Consider the following 18,189-nt stretch of genomic DNA (forward strand, 5'->3'; position numbering starts at 1 on the left):
TTCGTTCAGCCGCCAGCTTCCTTTCACCTCGGACTCACTCTAAGCACAGGACTTGAGCCCTGACCCGAAGCAAATGGCGCTTCTGCCCGTAGGTACACTGCCGAGTGACGTGAATCATCACAGCAACAGGTGCATGAACATGAGATCATCCGCTTGTCAAATGATCAATCATCCTCACTGCCTCGACTCGCGCGTGCTAGAAGTATGGTCATGACGTGCGAGGTCCCAGCGTTCGGAATGCCAACGTGCGAATGACTGGTGCCTCGCGAAACGTCTCTTCCTCATCGTTGTTTACCTACATATAGATCTTCGGGAGCTCATCACGCCACAGCACTCCATGGCGCGCATGGCAATCAAACAAAGGCGTTTGACCGGTTTCGACCATCGACGCCTGTGATAGACTGCAGCGATCGACTCGAACACTGGGCCCAATACCCAATACACCTTGGGTCGTCGATTCAAGATTGGTGCCCACAGCAACATCAACGACACCACTACAACAGATCTAGACGGTACACGAGCTCGGACTCGCAATAGCATATCTGGCCCATTCGCACGTTGCCCAACCATCCAATACTGGCCGCCAGCTTCGGAAGACACAGCATGGCTCGCACACGCATCGTGCTGCTGTACGACCACAAGCGTTTCACAATGCTATTCTCAGGCTCTGTGCATCTTGTTTGGCACCGCACGACTGCTTTTCTTCTTCGCCTGCTTGTCTTTGTCGCCGACTCTTTTCCACAATATGAAGTCCCGCCACGCGTCGACAGCGCGAAGAACATTGAACCCCACGGCGGCTGCCATGGCCTGTATGGCAAGCCTATAACATATCGTTTTACGTGCTCTCATGCAGGTACGGCAGCTCCGCGAACGAAATTGACCACGCGAGCACGGAGCTGAGATGCGCCATTGACACGCCTTCGAGTGGGCCGAAGGAAAAACGACCAGGGCATCCCTGCAAACGACGACCCAAACTGTTCACGACGCGACCTCGACAACAACATCGTCGCCGTCCTCGAGCTATTCATCCAAGCTCCTCTTCGCCATGCTAATCTCCCAAGGTTTGTGGTATTCCACTGATTGCTCATGTATTCCCTTGTGCGACGTGCTGTCTGCTCTCACTTCTTGCTTCTTCAGTCCACTGCCCGTGCATAATCTTCGGTGAACGCGACACAAGACGAGCTACGTTGTAGGAGGTAGCTGGACGAAGCATCGGGAGCTGGACTAGCAGGTAGAACGTTACACGACTCCGCCGATACAGACCAGGGCCATCCAGGCACAAGAGCTCCCGGCCCAGAACTGGATAGAAAGACTGCAGCCTCTTCCACTTGTACCTGCGCCATCAACAACACTCGCTGCGTTTTCGCCTCTGGTCGCCTACGACTGGTACTCTGCTGACCCCACGTTGGCACTCTCTCGTTTACTGGAGTGGAGAGAGTCGTTACGATCTGGACGACTCTGCATTGCACGCGACGCCCACGTTTTCGTCTGCATGTACTCGACAATGTCGTCCTAAGACTGCGGTACAACAATTCGATCAGCTAACAGCTCTGATCTACTACTCATGCCTGGCCCAAGTCGAGTCTTCTGTTCTCAGGCGACAGCATCAATACCCACCACGGGACAATGGCATCCCTATCACCTCAGATTGATCGCTTCACGGTGACATTTTATACAGTAGCTGGCCTCTCAGCAGTCACCAGGATGGCCTCGGCTGCGATCTCCACTCGCTTGGCTACCCCAGCCTTAACGACACAGTCGGTTTTCGGACTTGCTGTCACTGCCTCGGCGGTCGAGATCTTTGCTATATTCACCTTGCTGGCGTCGATTGGTGTTTGCCTTCGGCGTGTGTCTCGCGGCTTAATACTGGTTGTCTGGGCGCATGCGGCGGTTTCCTCTCTGTTGGCAACCATATTGAGTTTGATAACCCTTGCCACTACGATGCATCTATCGCATCAAGATAAGCTGGCCCCAGGCGACCAGACATCAGCCCGAGAATTAGCTGAAGGCGGCCTAGCTGTCAGCATCATTGCCTTGGTGCCACAAACGATATACTTTGTCCTGATATGGCCTCATGGCAAGCGCAGGACATTGGCCCGCACGGAAGAACCTCAGCGATACCAACCGCCGGTGCGTACGATCAACAGACGTTCCATCTCAGTCCATCTGGCATCACTTACGCCCGCCTCGCCAAAGTTCTTCGGGTCTATCTTTGAACCCAATTCGCCATCATATTCAGCTTCTTCACTGACTCCACGATCTTCGTTCCGGAACTCAGCGCAGCGAGCACTCAAGCCCATGACATCGAGGACCAGGCTGATCTTACCCACTTCCCTGGCATCGAGGGACTCGAGAGACTCCAACTCAGTACACCAGCATGATGCGGTTCCGGGAGCTACCCGAAGCAACGATGAGTTCGGCAGCTGGGACACGTCCGCAGTGGACGATAGCTGCGAGAGTCCGTTTGCGTCCAAGTCCAAAATCACGAGGCTCGAGACCATTCCAGGCAGCCGACCAGTATCTCCGGCCAATCCTTTAGACGGACCATTCGAGGGCGATGATCCTCAAGAAGCACCACTACCAGACAGCCTCCCACAGTCGCCAGTCGCAGGCTCCGAGACCGCCTCTCTTCGTGCCTTTTCCAGGAACACGATGCGGAGACCTAGCAATAACGACCAGAGCCACATCCATCCTCTGTTCAGAACAGAAAGCCCTGTGCCACCTCCACTTACATCACCCGGCACCGTCATCATCGCGTCAGCATATGCCGGTCAGGTCGTCAATCCGGAGATCGCGCCAAGACTCCTGTATTCATCACATGGGAGCAGGTCGGCCAGTCCAATCCCGAGCCTCCTGTCGCCGGCCAGGAGCAGAACGGGTAGTGTCAAGAGCTTTCGCACTAGACCGACCTCGCCGGTAGATCCTCCGGAGCGGAGCTTCTCGCAGTTGGCTGATGTGTGGCCGCCTATACCGATGACCCCGAGCCCGGCTGGAAGTATGAAGAGCTGCCGCACTGGACCAACATCGCCGGTATCTTCGCCGATTGAGACCACGGAGAGGAGCTTCTCGCAGCTTGCAAGGTCGCATACGCCGCACCCAGATGATTGAACCTCCACACACATGTCCTGAGTGACAGAGCGTGAGGGATGGAGTGGCTAAGCTAAGCCAAGCTCAGATTGACGAGTGAAGAAAGCATGACCCATACGAAAGTTTGTCAAACGCTTCAACGACAGGAAAGTGCCAGCACACGACGATCGAGACGACAGACAGACAAAATTCAGCATCGCAACACCACCAGCCCAAAAAGAGAGGTCGGCTGTCGACACCACACCGAACGAACCCTGTGGATCACAAAAGCATACATGTACACATTGTTGTACAGAGATGACGCGAAGGAACAAAGTCATAATACCCTGCGACGCCCAAGTGGCACCAGAGACGAGGCGGAACGAGAACGAGTGAGGATGAACAAATTCAATTACCAATTACCGAAAAGTTATATGGGAGGGACGCTTCGCAGCATAAACGGATGGGTGGATGGATGGATGACATGAAACGTAATAACAGTATTTTAGGCACACAGATATAGGGATATAATCATGAATGCATACTATACAGATGATGAGGGCTTGCATCAAGTATGAACACTCTAATTGGGTCTGACATTCATTGCATTCATCATCTACCGAGCATATTCACAGCGGTGCAGAAAGTCCTTCAGCTGCAGCGCTACCTCTTGCGCAGCCACCACATCAACGAAACAGTCGCCGCGGCTACTAGCAGCCCAGTCCCAGCTCTTGCAAGCCAGCTGCCGTGCTCGGACTCTGTCAATGCGCGCGAGCTTCGTCTCTTGCCTTCTCTCGTGATCACCGGCTTCTGTCCATACACCACATGCAAGTCCATGACCTTCCTCAGACTATCATTCCGCATATCATTCTTGATCTCCACGATGAAGGCCTGTGTATCTTCGAGACTCCATCCAAGGGCTTTGGTGAACATGGTGGTTGTGAAACCTTCCATTCCTACTAGAGAGTCAGAACCCGGATCGTCATGTTGCGCTTACTAACCTTACCTGATATAGCAGAAAGCATTGTCCGCGCACCCAGATCCCGCTCTTTCGGATCCGATGGCCAAGTGCCCCATTTATGCGGGAAGACTTTCTCCTGCACATCACTCAGACCGGCTCTGGACTGGAATGTGGAGAGGTGTGGTCCGAGCTGGAGTTGTCGTCCTCTCTTTAGCGCTGCTTGCTCCATCAATCGGTTCCACCGAAAGAATGGAGGGAGCTCGTCGAGGTCGTCGGACATATGAACTGGCTCGCCATGTTCGTCGACCATGTACTGCCGACAGAGCGAGAACTCTTGATGCTCGACCCATCCACCTGGCGCCAAATGCCGCGTGATGTCCTCCATCATCTGATCCCAATCGCTAACGCAGCCGTGCACAAGCGACAGCCGTATCATATCAAAGTACTCCTCCGGATACGGCCACTCGGACTCCATATCTTGCGTGAACCACTCGACATTCGCCGGCTTGCTTTTTGGCTGGATGGGACTGACGTCCATGCCGATGATCATGGCGCTGGGGTAGTCTTCGGCCATTTGTATGCACCAGATGCCACTGCCGCAGCCCACGTCGAGGATTTTCAAGCCATCTTTCTTGGGGAGCGGTGCGTGGTGAAGCAGGCCGCCTTTGACTTGTGTCAGGATCCAGTGTTGCTCGTTCAGGCGTTGGATTTCGGGCTCGTCGTTGGGCATGTAGTAGTGTCCGAGTTCGGTCGAGGCATAGCGGCGGCCGTTCGCGTAGGTCCAGTTGTATGCTGAGTCTGTCTGTTCTTTCGGGTCGGTTTCGAGTGCGGCGATGTCCACGAAGCTGCTGTCCAATGGCTCAGATGCTGTGCCACCTTCCATGGGGGGCCGTGGCTGCAGGTACTGCCAGCTATCGAGGAAGTGCCGGAAATCTGCTTGTCAATGTTCCTCACGTCTGCTGCTGAAACCCCGCTCGTATCTGAATTGTGAAGAATGGAATCTCGACAAACGTCTTCCACCCGCCAGCAAGCTGCATACTCGCACACACGGCTTGATCAAGGCCACTCCGACTGCCAGCAGCTGCTGTCGTTGATTCACCGCTCGGCGCGGAAGTTCCACTCGCAGTCGCAGTAGTGGTCAGACGGCGCGATGGGCTGGCCAATAGCTCGCATATCGATTGCATATGCAATGCACAGTACAGCTCCCGACATGCTTGGCGGCTGCTGGTAGAGAAGTGCCAGCTGTCGAGGTCGGTCAAGTGCTAGTGGAGCAACGTACAAACAAGCAAACATGAAGAGACAGTGGTCGTGTCGAAGGTGGCGCAACGGTCGCGGTCTACTGTATCACGTGAGATACTCTCCGACTCATGAGACCACGTTCCGCATCAGACGCTCGAATCACAAGTCATGCTCCTACTCACAAACCGATCTTCTCGCCTGTGAATGTGACCCGGGTTGTCAAGGCTGATTGCGCTTCGACGAGGGCAATGGACGCCGAGCGCCTGGTTGCAAGCTTCCATGTTGTAACAAACAAACTGTAGGTTCGGTTCCCTTCCTTTCATTACTTAAGTCCCGCCAGTGTCTCTTTGTGCGGAAGGGCATCAATATAGAAGAAAGACACCACATCGCTCGACAGACCTTCTACCAGGAGCCGACGATACGACAACTCCAGATCGGCCCACAAAACCTCGATAAAATGGCTTCAACAGCCAACACCCCGAGCAACACACCCTCCCCAAACCCCTTCGAGTCCCGTCAAGCACACGAAGCGAACCTCTCAGGCACAACACTCTTCGACTACGTCCGCGCCCGCTTCTGCGAAGGCATCGTAACGCTCGACAGCGTCCTGAGCTTCATGGCGTTGGGGCATTGCCGACCTGGCAGCATAGCGCAGCGCCAAGACATCGACGGTCTTCTCGACAACCTCATCGCGATGGCTCGCTGGCTTGTGAATTTCCTGCAAACAGCTACTGCATGTTTTCACGATTCACCCTGGACGAGGTCTGCGATCGTCGGGCTGCGGATGGAGCTGCATCAGTACTCGCACAAGGTGATGCAGATTTCGAGTATTATGCAGAGTGTCAAGACGTTTCGTTCTGAGGGCGATAAGGCAGGGGTGAAGCCGGATGAGGCAAGGGTTGTTGATGTCAGGCCGAAGAAGAAGGTGCTGGAATTGGAGATGTTTCCGCCACTGGGGATTAGGCCGGAAGATATCAGACTACCGGACGACGCATCTGGAGAGGTGTAAAGCGGTCAATACGGAGCGACCAGCAATGCTACATGTGTCGACTCATAATTACAGTATAGCCTTTGATTTCCGACAGGCTCATGCTGCTGATACACGCAGCAACGCGATCTTTCCTCCTGCCTGCGGTTTGGATTAGTCTGTGCATACAATATACAACACTTTGGAGGACGACGAACCTTGATTGTATCTCCAGGCTCTACCAACACTTTTTCGACTCTCGCGGAAGAAACTAGGCTCTCCGATGCATTTACACTGATCTCTAGCTTCATAGCCTCGAGGATAGAAACCAATTGCTTGGCTTTGACCTCGTCGCCTTCTTTGACCTCCACCTTCCACACCTAAGAATTGAGTTAGCGCGATGGAACATCCACACAGGTATCAGGATGCTTACATTGGCATCAACAGGAGCCTCGACTGCGACAATCTCTGGATCCTGCAAAAGCGACTCAACAGTACTCTCGTCGGGCTTGTTCTTCAACTTGTCCGCACGCCACTTCTCTAGGGATTCTTTCTCCGCCTCGATCATCTTCTGCTGCACCTGCCGCTGCTTGGCTCGAATGTCGCGCACTTCGGCTTCAGTCTCCGCGAGCAGCTTGTTGTGCTCAGCCATATCGAATTCGTCCGCATGCCACTCGAACTGATATTGGCCGGATCTGAAGAGACCCAACAAGCGCTTGAACTCTTCATCACTGACCTCGTAAAAGGTCAGGATGTCAAAGTCCTGGAACAACCAAGGACGTTCTGGAGAGAAGCCAGCCTTGAAGCCGTAGTAGTCGAAGCATGGAATCGTGCGTCCGAGCCTGAGGAGCCGAAGTTAGCAAGCGCATCACCTTTATTTCCATCCGCGTCCTTACATCTGATAACCGCCTGGCGAGTCAACAGGATATATACTAGCACAGGATCCTCCCCAGCCTAAAGAAACAAGATCATTAGCCATGCTCGATGCTTAGTACCCTCAGTAACGTACCAAATGTCCCCTCCGGAGTGAAGACTCGGGAAGGATTAGCTTTCGGACACGCCATGCGATGCCTCGGATCCACAGGCAACGAGACTGTATTCCCGCAGAAGAACCCTACAACAACGGCCATAAGATCACCATTAAGCATGTTGTGTTTCAGCTGCTCAGCGGTGAAGGCATTGTTCTTCGCCACGAAGTCCAGGTTGTCCGGCAGATAGGGCGCCTGCGGCCTCTGCGTCTCCATATAGCGCTTCGTCGCCTCAAATTGCTCCTGACTCTCGAACGTCAGCGGGAGCCTGAAGCGACGGCACGGCACCTTCGCCATGCTCAGGTCACCGATCTGTTCTTCGAGAGTTTGTAGGTGCTTGATGAGGTGATCGCGAGGGACTTTGGCGCCATCGTAGCAGAGCGTGATGCTGGTGCAGCAGCCGACTGTGGTCACGAGATTGTCTTTCCACCAGGCTGGTGCGTCTGGCGAGTGTAAGGCTTTCTCTAAGGCGGTGACTCGACAGCGGTAATTGAGGTCGAATTGCTCGTTGCCATAATCTACGAGGATGTAGTCGTCACCTGCCTGACGATAGCGGACTTGTGGGCTGGTTGAGGTTGCTGGGCGTTCCCAGAGGACTGCTGCTTGATATTGGCCAGAAAGTTGGAAGCCCGGCTCAAATTTAGGCACGTCTTCAAAGTGCCCCTTGGAGATGGCGTCTTCAATACCGTCAATGTAGTTGGCCTGATGTTGCCGTAGCTGAAGCGCCTCATTCAATGTCACACGTTTGTAGCGCAACGTATCACCAGACTTCAGCTGTCCCATCTTCCAGTAATCTGCTCGAACGATTGTGGCCGAGCTTGCAAAGCCACCAAAGTTGGGTGCGTCCATGGCAAAGATGCAGCCTTCGTCTCCTGTCCAGTTCAAACTCCCCACAGAATAACCATACTCGACTAGGTTCGAAGGATGAGATCCTCCCTCTCCGCCATCAGATCGGGCCCACTTTGGCTCAGGGCCTACAAGCCGTATGGCGCTTCGACTTGCATTATGTGAGACTTTCCAGTCAGTGCTGTACAGCATCTCGATATCTTCCGGAGTCAGATAGCCCTCCTCATGAGGTCCAGGCAGAGCTATCAGTTCCCAATGATTCGAATACGCCGGACGTAGGCTGTCGGGAATGCTCGGGTGACCCTCAAGGTGCTTTGGCGAAGATGTGGACAAGCCTAACTGGTCTCCCGGCGCCAGCTGCCTTCCTTGGTACCCACCGATTGCAACGATCGGCGAGGTTGATTTGCTGGCAAAGTAATCGGACACTGGGGGAAAGCCGCCATAGACTGCAAGGTAGCTACGGCAACCGCCGCCTGTTGTGCGTCCTATGGTGAGCTTTTGACCTGGCTTGATGTGCTTTCTGTGCCACATGGGAAATGGATCGTTGTCAAGCGTGGCTTCGATGGGCGCTCCGGTCAGTGCGACTACGGCTGAGCCTTTGAAGATCAGTTCAGGACCAGATAATGTAATCTCAAGCCCTTCTCGAGCTCGGTCATTTCCGACGAGCAAGTTGGCGATTGAGAGTGCCACAGGATCCATGGCACCGCTTCTTGGGCTGTGATATTGCCACACGATCAGCTCAATAGTCATGATTACGACGGGAAAGTTCACTCACATCCCTTTACCAACAGAGGGCCTGCCGACCAAGTCCTGCACCAGAGTATATGCCCCTGCTGACACAACGTCAATGACATTCGGAGTGTAGTCGAAAGTCTTGAGGAAGGACGTGATCGTTCGACCTGATTGATAGTTCTCGTCTTGCATTATGGCGGCTAGGAAGTCCAGATTGTTCGGCGGACCTGAGACCTTTGACCGTGAAAGCAGCAGATTCATGCCTTTGATAGCAGCATCGCGAGTCTTTGCATGGTTGATGACCTGGACAAAAGTTAGCTCATCTATTCAGGTTGCACGCAGTCTAAAGTCGCTTCACCTTTGCGATCAAGGGATCATAGTTGGGAGAGATTCTCAGACCTGTCCGGACCCAGCTGTCAATTCGACTGTTTTGGAGCTCTTCCCAATGAACTTCGGTCAATAGACCTGGCGAAGGAGCATAGTCGCGAAGCACATTCTCAGCGTACACTCTTGCTTCAATGGCAGCGCCAAACGGACCGGACCTCTGCAAAGACGTCAGGTACTCAGCCGTCAACCCTCCTTTGCCTGCCAGTTGCGCATCGGCTTGCTTGAGCATCAGTTCCACCAAATCAACATGGTAGCATAGCTCGGTGATAGGGTGTTCGACCTGCAGCCGGGTGTTCATTTCGAGGAAGAAGAAGTCGGCGGTCTTGTCGTCCACGAGGAATTCCACAGTCCCGGCTGAAGCATATTGTATCGTCTCCGCCAATGCTACTGCGGCCTTGCACAGCTTCTCTCGTAATTCGGGATGTTGCGTGACGAACGGACTTGGGCACTCCTCTATCACCTTCTGGTGTCTGCGCTGGATCGAGCACTCGCGCTCTCCGAAACTGATGACTTGACCTTGTCCGTTGCCAAAGACTTGGACTTCGATATGGTGGCTCTCAGGGTAGTACTTCTCGATGAAGACTCCGCTGTCCTTGAAGAGAGCTTCTCCTCGCGATTTTGCTGTAGCAAAGCCATCTCTGACCTCGCTGGCGTTCTTGCAGGTGATAAGTCCACTACCGCCACCGCCTGCCGTAATTTTCAGCATGACAGGGAATCCAATAGCTTCGCTCTCCCTCAGTGCATCATCGGCAGTCTCTACTAGGCCAGCGGTCCCGGGAACGATTGGCACGCCGCTCTCTTTGGCAAGATCACGAGCGATGTGTTTGATGCCGAACGCTCGGATGGCTACTGGACCTGGACCAACCCACACCATTCCAGCATCCGTCACGGACTTGGCAAAGGCAGCATTCTCTGACAAGAAGCCATATCCGGGAATAATGGCATCGCACGAATGTGCTTTGGCGATAGAAATGATTTGATCACCATCTGTATAGCTTTTGTCGTCTGACAGAAGCACAGCTTCATCGGCATTGGCGACGTGAAGTGACGCTGCGTCGGGCGATGTGTAGATGGCGACAGTGTGGATGCCGAGTTGCTTTGCAGTCTTGCATATTCGAACAGCGCTGTGGAAGTCGCGTCAGCACAAGTTTTCGCGTCGGCCTGCACACGAGAATAACACGAACATTTCGCCGCGGTTGGCGATTAGCAAGCGCCTGATAGCCTCCATCTTCTGCAGTCTCTTCGTGCAACATGCGTGATTCACGTATCAACGGCGCTGTCCACGCTCTTGTAGCTCGCAACATTACCTTTGCTGTAGATCCTTCATCCCGGCGCGGCAGATGATGCTCCGCTGATAAACCCCCCTCCTCAAATGAGGGGCGGATGTTACCTTCGATGAGCTCAGATAGGCAGCTCTACGCTGTACCGCCCAGCACCAGGTCTATCATACTGCAAGGCAGGTCATTTTTGTCTGTGGCATCTCACTCTCGACTGCAGCCTCCTTCTTTCCGTGCTTGTTAGAATCAACGAACATGCCTCCGCTCAACAAAAAAGTGGTAGGTCAAAGAAGCCTCTCAGAGACTTTACGGCACTGACTGACCTGCCCAGCACATCAATGTATGTTCCAAGACCTCACCGGACTGGACATTTGTCCCGCAGTAAAAGTTCGAAGATGAGCCTCGCTCACACCATCCCTCAACAGGTCGACCTAGGCGAAGGCTACGGCAACTTCAAATGCGGTCCAGACGAAGACCTAATCCCCATGATCGACCATGCCAACGTCCGTCACTCCCTCCCTCAAACCTCACCAACATCCTGACCTAACCCATCCCAAGATAGCCTGCGGCTTCCACGCCGGCGATCCTCTCATCATGCAGCAAACAGTCAAGCTCGTCAAGGCGCACAACATCAAAGCCGGAGCACATCCCGGCCTCCCAGACATCCAAGGCTTCGGGAGACGAGAGATGAAGCTCACGCCAGAAGAGCTCACAGCAATGGTCCGCTACCAGGTTGGAGCTCTGCAGGGTTTCCTTGATGCCGAAGGTGTGCCGCTTCATCATGTTAAGCCACATGGGGTGTTGTATGGGATGATGTACCGAGATGAAGAGGTTTGTCGTGCTGTGTATGAAGGCGTGCCGAAAGGGGTGCGCGTGTTCGGTCTTGCTGGGTTGGTGTTTCACCCTTCAGTCTGTTGTCAGAGTCATGCTGACAGGTATCGATCAGGACCTTCCACGAGAAAGTCGCCAAAGAATTGGGTCTCCCTTTCACCGCAGAGCTGTAAGTCGTGCAGTATGTGTGAACCAACGCGGGTACTCTCCTGATATTGCGTAGGTATGGCGACGTCAAGTACAGCAAAGACGGTCGATTGGTTATTGATCGTAAGAAGAAAGCATGGACGAAGGAGGAGACTGAGAACCACATCTCCAGCCAAGTCCGGAACTCGAGCGTCACTGCCGTGACAGGGGAAGATGTTGAACTTCCAGTGAATGCGCACGACCAAATCTCGCTTTGCTGTCATAGCGACAGCCCAGGTGCGATCGAGATAGTGACAGCGGCGAGGCGCATCGTAGACGCCTTCAACAAGCAAATGGGGTACTAAACACATTATTACACAGTCATGAATCTAGCTTCCTGCTATGTGAACGCCTGTTCGCTATGCTACTCTTTTGGTATCAGAACATGCCCTCTATGCATATGAGGTCACCGGTCCTCCGTCCATGCACCAAGAGGCTTAGTACCCTGGGGTGCGTTCCTCGTTCAACGCTCACAACAGCATGTCGACGCCTTTACGGCCAGCAGCACTTAGTCACTGCGCGAGACGTCGAATCTCATTAACCTGCTTATTGAGGTGGGAGATGGTTCGAAGCGCGGGATCGTTGGGAGTGTTCTCCGAAATCGACATGTATGCACCCTGGAGGCGCTGTGACAGCACGTCCATGATCTTAGGCGCGACATCCCTAATGTCTGCGTCTGTCATGTCGATGGAGCCCAGGACACGGCTGAGCCACTCAAGGCGGTCGCTGACAAGAGTGTCGAAGCTAGAAGTGATGGCCGCGGATACTGTCAACATGACGAGTGGCGGCACTGACTGCAGATAGCTTGGGTTGACGCGAACGAAGAGCTTGTCGAAAATCTCGGCCTGTCTGTCAGACGAGATCCACTATGATAACGTTAGCACTGTGTATTGACCGTCGCTGTCGTTTCACTTACCTGGATAGTTGCCTCTTCGTATTTGCCATCAATCAGCTTCTGTGTCATGTCGGCGATTTCAGCGTCCTCGGCCTCCTTCTGTGGATCAGGCACGTCCGCAGACGGACTCGACTTGTGTGACTGAGCATCCGACTTGTTCTCGCGCTGCATCTTCAAAATCTGTTCCTGGAAGGCAGACTGGCTGGTAGCCATGTTCTGCATGGTCGTGGACAGACTACGCACAATGCTTGACAATTCTTCAATCTTCGCGTTGTCTTGTTGACGCTGCTTCTCGGCCGAGACTTGCTGTTGGGCCATGCGCTTCTCGAGATCAGAGATCATCTTCTGCGATGCCTGCGTGGCCATGTTTGGCAGGTGCTGTGCTAACATGGTGGAAACTTGCTGCTGTACCTTGGTAGCCACGGCGTTGGCAGTGATGTCACAAATGGTGCGATGCACGTCCTTGTCCTGCAGAGCCTTCTGGAGTGTGCCTGAGAGTGTCGACTTCATCGCAGCAGCGACACTTGTGTTCAGCTGCTGTGGCAATGATTCCGCAATCTTGCGGTCGACCACCTTACTGGTGACATCGGTCAGGGCGGGGATGACATCCTGCTCGATACGGGTGGCGATTATGTTGGTCAGACTTCTGTCCACGTTCTCGGTCAGAGCGGATTCAACCAGGCGTAGGAGTGCGTCCTGCTTAGCTGACGAGGCAGCATCGATGACGCGCTTGTCGGACTCAATGCGTTGGTACAGAGACCCGAACTGACGATCAAGCATCGACTGAAGCTCGGCCGGGTCGGCGTTCGCTGCAGCTGCAAGAGATGGTTGACTACCGCGAGGCGAAACGATCATCGTCTTAGCGGCTTCTGCAGCGTCTTCGATGGGTGGCTTGGCAGGAGACTTCGCACGCTGCGCTGTCTGAGAGTACGATTCCGGTGTAACGAGCGGTGGGTTGGCAGGGACTTGTGGCAAGGGTCTGTTCGGTGGCTCTGGCGATGCCATTCGAGGAAGGCCGTTCGGCGGTGGTGCTGGTGAGTGCACGCGCTCCTTCTTGATCTCTGACTTTGATGACGTCGGCTGCGGCTGCGGCTCTTTCTTGACGGACGCTGGCTTCGAAGTCGACTTGGGTGTGTTATCACCGTTGCTTGACTGCGTGGTCGAAACTGGTAGCTTGTGCGGTTGTTGAAGCTCGAGCACTTCGATAGCGCCCTCTTTCAGGCCATCCTTGCCATTGATGACCTTGCTCTGTGCATCCCAGCCGAGGTCCTCGCGCTTGATACTGATACCAACCACGCCCTTCGAGTGCATAGTGTACAATTCGAAGAGGGTCTCCTCGGCAGTGCCGCGTTCGCTGGCGTTCTCCACCGGCGTCCTCAGCATGTCAACGGACCTGAGTTGCCCAACCCTTGCAAAAGAGAACTCTCTAAGTCCACTCATAATGGCTGTGCTCTCAGGCTTTGGAAGACCCGGGTCGTTGCGAGACAACATGCTGATGTATTTGGCCTGCTCCATTGACGGGATGTTGTACTTGGGCGCGCTGAGGTGAACAAAGTAGACGCTGTTTCTAGTAGGATGGCCGACAGCAACAATACCGGTCTTTGGGTGATAGCTGATGCTGCAGATACCGTCACTGTCCTTCTCGTGCGGGAAGCGAATCTCTTGCACGGCTTTACCAAGACCAAGATCCCACAGTTGCAGGATGTGGTTTTGCTTGAAGCCGATGATCATGTAACGCAGAGCGGCACCCTTGGCGACTGGCCTCTCCTTGTCCAAGAACATGATGGACGAGACGGAAGGCTTCTCATCAGGCTTGCTGCCAGAAGCCGCCGCGTTCATTGTCCACAAGGGTTCTTTGAGCTCAATCCCGCCGCGCTTGTCCTCTGTCGTACTGGTAGCGCGTGCTGTCAGGTCGCGGATGTCCCAAAACTTGAATCGCCCGTTCTTATCGAGGCTGACAATGACGGAATCATCCTCACTGAAGCAGAAGTCCTTGCCCGCTTTCCCTGTGTTGATCTTGGGGCAATGGTCGTTGAAGAACTTCTCGCTGTCAACCTTGCGGTCCTTGGAAGCATATACTTGATCCTTGGCCGCATCTGGAGACACAATGTAGATCTGCTTGCCTCGGGCAACAGCGAAGTAGTCTGGATGACGTGAGCTCATCTTGGCTCGAGTCTTCACCGGCGAGCCCGAGGTGTTTTCTTCTGCTGTGTGGACGGGTGGGAGAACAAAGCCCTGGCCTTCAACGTCGTCGTCGGCGAACAGATCACCACGAGTCTTGCCGAGCGTGGTCCAGAATACAGATCCGTTGACGCCTGTTCCGAGCACATTCTCGACGTCGCTGCCACTTGTTGGAGATGAGCACAGCTGTACGTGGAAGATGCGCTCGCCACTCGAGCGGAAGACCTGCTTGTGATCGCCAGTATCCTGTCGAATGATGCGGAAACCGCCGTTGTCCTTCTTCGTCGCGACCTGAGCATACACTATATGCGTCTGGCTGGCGGTGACGAGGCAGCGGTCGATTTGATCAAATTCCTTCTTCAGCTGGGCGATGACCATAAAGTTGTCCTGGCGTACTGATCGCGCTGGCTTGGCAGCCTTGATTTGCAGCGAGACAAAGGGCTTCATGGGGAAGTTGTAGACCTCCACTGATGATTCTTGCCTATCATCTTCGGCGCTCTCCCAACTAGAGTCAACGCCGTCGCTTGTAGGATTCTCTTTCTTCACTTCATGCTCGTCGTTGGTAGCATCGCCTGCTGTTGGGACCGCCTTGCGAGAAGTGACTTTCTTGCCGGCCTGTGCCAGAGCCTGCTCGACCTGCTTATCGACCTGCTCACCAACGCCCTCGAGAGCTTCCGAAACACTCTGGAGTGGCTTATCCGCAGCGGCTGCCGAAGCGGTGCCCTCTGATTCCAATTTCCTGCTCTTTGAAGCTGGTGCTGCGGAGTCACCATTGTTATTCGATGATGTATCGCGGTTGTGCTTGAGGATCTCGATCTTCTTGGGCTGCACAGCATGTACAGCCTGTACCTGTTGCTCGGGCTGCGGTGTGCGGTCGCGGTTGAGTGGCGAGGAGGAATGGAGCTCATCGAAGGGGTTGCGGTAGTTGAACATTGAAGCCTTTGACGGCTGTGGTGCTTCGAACGGCGAGCTGGCGGCGGCTGGGCTACCGAACTGACGCACTGGAGTAGAGCCGCGCTGAGAGCGGGGCTGCGAGGGTGACTCCACGGTTGTCTGTGCCATGTTCTGTGTCAATGCCTCGATGTCCGACTCTTGCTTCACTTCTGCGGGTGCGAGCTCGTTGATTGGTGCTGCAGCTGCAGCCTGTGAGTTCGGCTTCTTGAGAAGATTCAGCAAAAAGTCCTGTGGGCTGCCACTTGCAGTTCTCTGCGCCTCTGGCCTCTCTGCGCCGCCAGCTGCGAGTGGCGACGGTTGCTGAACAGACGTGTGGCGTTGGAGACTCGATACCAAGTCGGCAGCTGATAGCGGACGTTGGTGGCCGTGGTAGCTGCTGCTGCGAGAGGCGACGCTGGGTACCGCGTTCATCGAAGTCGGGCGGTTGCCTCCCACATTCTGTAGATCTGCCATTGGGCCTGCTTGGCCTTGTTGCTGGCCTGATTGACCGTTAAACTTCAGCAAGTTCAGAAGGTTGTTGGTGCGGTTCAGATCTGGAGCTTGGCCATGACCTGGTGTGCCGGCGGACGAAGCTGGTTGTGCTGGACTGAGGATGTCGCTCGATTGACGTGGGTTTGGTGTTTGCACGGGCGGTGAGAAGATGGGCGACGAGATGTTCGGCTGCTGGTACTGCTGCTGCTGCTGTTGTGCGGCCCAAAGTGAAGGCTGCGCTTGCTGCTGCTGCTGTCCGTCGGCGGACTGTGCCTTGACGCGGGCGAATAATTCGGCGAGGTCGGCCATGCTGATGGAGGCGAAGGCGCTGTCGCGCGCGAGGAATTGGTTGGTGCTATCAGCAGTGCGGGTGCGTAGCGATGGAACCGTGAGAAAAGGTGCGTCCAATGTTTGTTCCGATGTGTGGAAGGGGCAGCGGCGTTGGTGTCGAAAGATGGAAGCTCGAAGTGAGTGAGCTCTAAGCGAGTCAAGCATCCGCCGCACAGGCCGTCGATCTCGCCGCCGCTGATCCTTGTCATCACGATCGTGTATGCACAAGTCATGGACATTCGAGACATTGAACATCTGTCACTTTTGCGATGACGTTTTGACAGGCTACCCTCGCGTCTGTTAGGCGATACGACAATGTCGACCTTACTCATATGCTGGATACTATACACATTTTTCGCGCTCTGCCGTGCTCCACGGCGATAACTACGCAGCGCTCGTATCAACCTCCACCACGATCTTGCCCTTCGCTCTTCCGGTCTTTAGTCTTTCGAAAGCTTTGGGGGCATCCTCGAACCTGAACTGAGTATCGACTACCGGCTTCACTTGACCGCTCGCCATCATCCCGCCAATCTCAGCCAAGTCCTCAGCCTTGGCCACAGCGAAGAAGCCCTGAAGCTTCCGCTTGCCTCCACCCAGAAACCCAGGCAAGAGCCTCATTGCTGCACTCTCGAGAGCGGCACGAACTGAGGCCGGAGCACCCACCTGCACGAAGACTGCTTTGGGGTTCGAATAGTCGTGGCAGTGCCAATATAGCTCTGGGTTGTGACCAACATTGTCCACAACGTGATCGAATCTGTCAAAATGTCAGCATTAGCCTGCAATGCATAGCGTCGACGCCTGGAATCGTCCTCCAGATAACGCAACACGCGGGATACTCACTTCCTGCCACTAGCCTTCAGCGCGTCAAGCACGCCCTGCTTCTTGTAGTCGATGACTTCGTCCGCACCGAGACTCTTACACAGATCCACGTTTGGTGTTGAGCAAGTCGTCGTGACATGACAGCCTTTAGCTTTGGCTACTTGAATGCCGAAGATACCTGTGCCTCCACTCCCCCCATTGATGAAGACTCTTGATCCATCTTTCACGTATGGGACGATGGTCTGATATGCTGTGAGCCCAGCTATACAGACAGTAGCACCCCAGACCGGATCCAGACCTTCCGGTAGAACGGCCACGGCATCTTTCCTCGCCACAGCGTAGCCTGCTAGAGCACCTCCAGCGAGAACTCCTGTGCCAGAGGCGCCGAAGACCATCTGTCCGGGTCTAACGTCACTGCCATCTGCGGGTCGGACAACCTTGCCCACAACATCGATGCACGGTGTCGCAGGATTCGGCAGGAAGAATCGACTGACCAGCTGGATTTCTTGAGGCTTATAGTCAACTATGAAGTGTTGTTAGCAATGGTCTGCGGGTCGACGTGGAGACGAACCTGGGTTCAGAGCAGCGGCGATGACCTGGATGAGATGTTGATCCGCCTTGGGCTTCGGCAGTGGCGCAGATTCGTTGATCTTCAGGTTTTTTTCGAGGCCACCCTTCGTCGATGAGTATTGCCATGCTTTCATCTTCGTTGGTAGTGAAGAGTCTGCCATTTTGATTTCTGGTGTTTGTCGTGTCGCACAGGTACTGCTTCCACGCGGTGCTATATGTTTAGTGGTGGGATCGCTTCGTTCGTGAGCGCGGACAGTCGTTGCGCCGCAAGCAAGGTATGACCTAGAACTAGAGTTCAATGTGGCTGCACTTCCGGACTTAACTTTTCGTGATGCCGAGCGTCTTGTTAGCAACACGGCGTGAGTATCGTTACTGATGTGTCTCTCCCGAGTTCAATGTCTCAATGAAACGATTGCGCCACAAACCTACCTTCAATGTTCGCATTACCA

General features: G+C 54.4%; 7 protein-coding genes across 7 annotated transcripts; 3 read left to right on the top strand and 4 right to left on the bottom strand.

The window, feature by feature from the left end:
• Nucleotides 1-1,941: 1,941 nt before the first annotated feature.
• CLAFUR5_02641 (uncharacterized protein) lies at nt 1,942-3,108 on the top strand (the record flags this gene model as incomplete). Its single annotated transcript, XM_047901789.1, has 1 exon — nt 1,942-3,108. The coding sequence occupies one exon, from the start codon at nt 1,942-1,944 to the stop codon at nt 3,106-3,108; it is 1,167 nt and encodes a 388-aa protein (XP_047758009.1).
• Nucleotides 3,109-3,729: 621 nt separating this feature from the next.
• CLAFUR5_02642 (Methyltransferase pytC) lies at nt 3,730-4,910 on the bottom strand (the record flags this gene model as incomplete). The annotated part of the gene is made up of 2 exons (XM_047901790.1): nt 3,730-4,022; nt 4,073-4,910. The coding sequence occupies 2 exons, from the start codon at nt 4,908-4,910 to the stop codon at nt 3,730-3,732; spliced, it is 1,131 nt and encodes a 376-aa protein (XP_047758006.1).
• An 813-nt stretch (nt 4,911-5,723) lies between these two features.
• CLAFUR5_02643 (uncharacterized protein) lies at nt 5,724-6,275 on the top strand (the record flags this gene model as incomplete). Its single annotated transcript, XM_047901791.1, has 1 exon — nt 5,724-6,275. The coding sequence occupies one exon, from the start codon at nt 5,724-5,726 to the stop codon at nt 6,273-6,275; it is 552 nt and encodes a 183-aa protein (XP_047758007.1).
• A 78-nt stretch (nt 6,276-6,353) lies between these two features.
• On the bottom strand, nt 6,354-10,454 carry CLAFUR5_02644 (Putative urea carboxylase; the record flags this gene model as incomplete). The annotated part of the gene is made up of 8 exons (XM_047901792.1): nt 6,354-6,395; nt 6,452-6,613; nt 6,667-7,075; nt 7,130-7,187; nt 7,243-8,822; nt 8,883-9,142; nt 9,198-10,350; nt 10,411-10,454. The coding sequence occupies 8 exons, from the start codon at nt 10,452-10,454 to the stop codon at nt 6,354-6,356; spliced, it is 3,708 nt and encodes a 1,235-aa protein (XP_047758012.1).
• A 304-nt stretch (nt 10,455-10,758) lies between these two features.
• On the top strand, nt 10,759-11,825 carry CLAFUR5_02645 (Lactam utilization protein lamB; the record flags this gene model as incomplete). The annotated part of the gene is made up of 5 exons (XM_047901793.1): nt 10,759-10,782; nt 10,929-11,006; nt 11,062-11,393; nt 11,450-11,503; nt 11,558-11,825. The coding sequence occupies 5 exons, from the start codon at nt 10,759-10,761 to the stop codon at nt 11,823-11,825; spliced, it is 756 nt and encodes a 251-aa protein (XP_047758013.1).
• A 207-nt stretch (nt 11,826-12,032) lies between these two features.
• CLAFUR5_02646 (uncharacterized protein) lies at nt 12,033-16,330 on the bottom strand (the record flags this gene model as incomplete). Its single annotated transcript, XM_047901794.1, has 2 exons — nt 12,033-12,386; nt 12,437-16,330. The coding sequence occupies 2 exons, from the start codon at nt 16,328-16,330 to the stop codon at nt 12,033-12,035; spliced, it is 4,248 nt and encodes a 1,415-aa protein (XP_047758010.1).
• Nucleotides 16,331-16,735: 405 nt separating this feature from the next.
• CLAFUR5_02647 (Zinc-type alcohol dehydrogenase-like protein) lies at nt 16,736-17,901 on the bottom strand (the record flags this gene model as incomplete). Its single annotated transcript, XM_047901795.1, has 3 exons — nt 16,736-17,105; nt 17,192-17,693; nt 17,742-17,901. The coding sequence occupies 3 exons, from the start codon at nt 17,899-17,901 to the stop codon at nt 16,736-16,738; spliced, it is 1,032 nt and encodes a 343-aa protein (XP_047758011.1).
• Nucleotides 17,902-18,189: the final 288 nt, after the last annotated feature.

This window comes from Fulvia fulva, chromosome 2, assembly GCF_020509005.1.
Source record: "Fulvia fulva chromosome 2, complete sequence".
NCBI lineage: Eukaryota > Fungi > Ascomycota > Dothideomycetes > Mycosphaerellales > Mycosphaerellaceae > Fulvia > Fulvia fulva.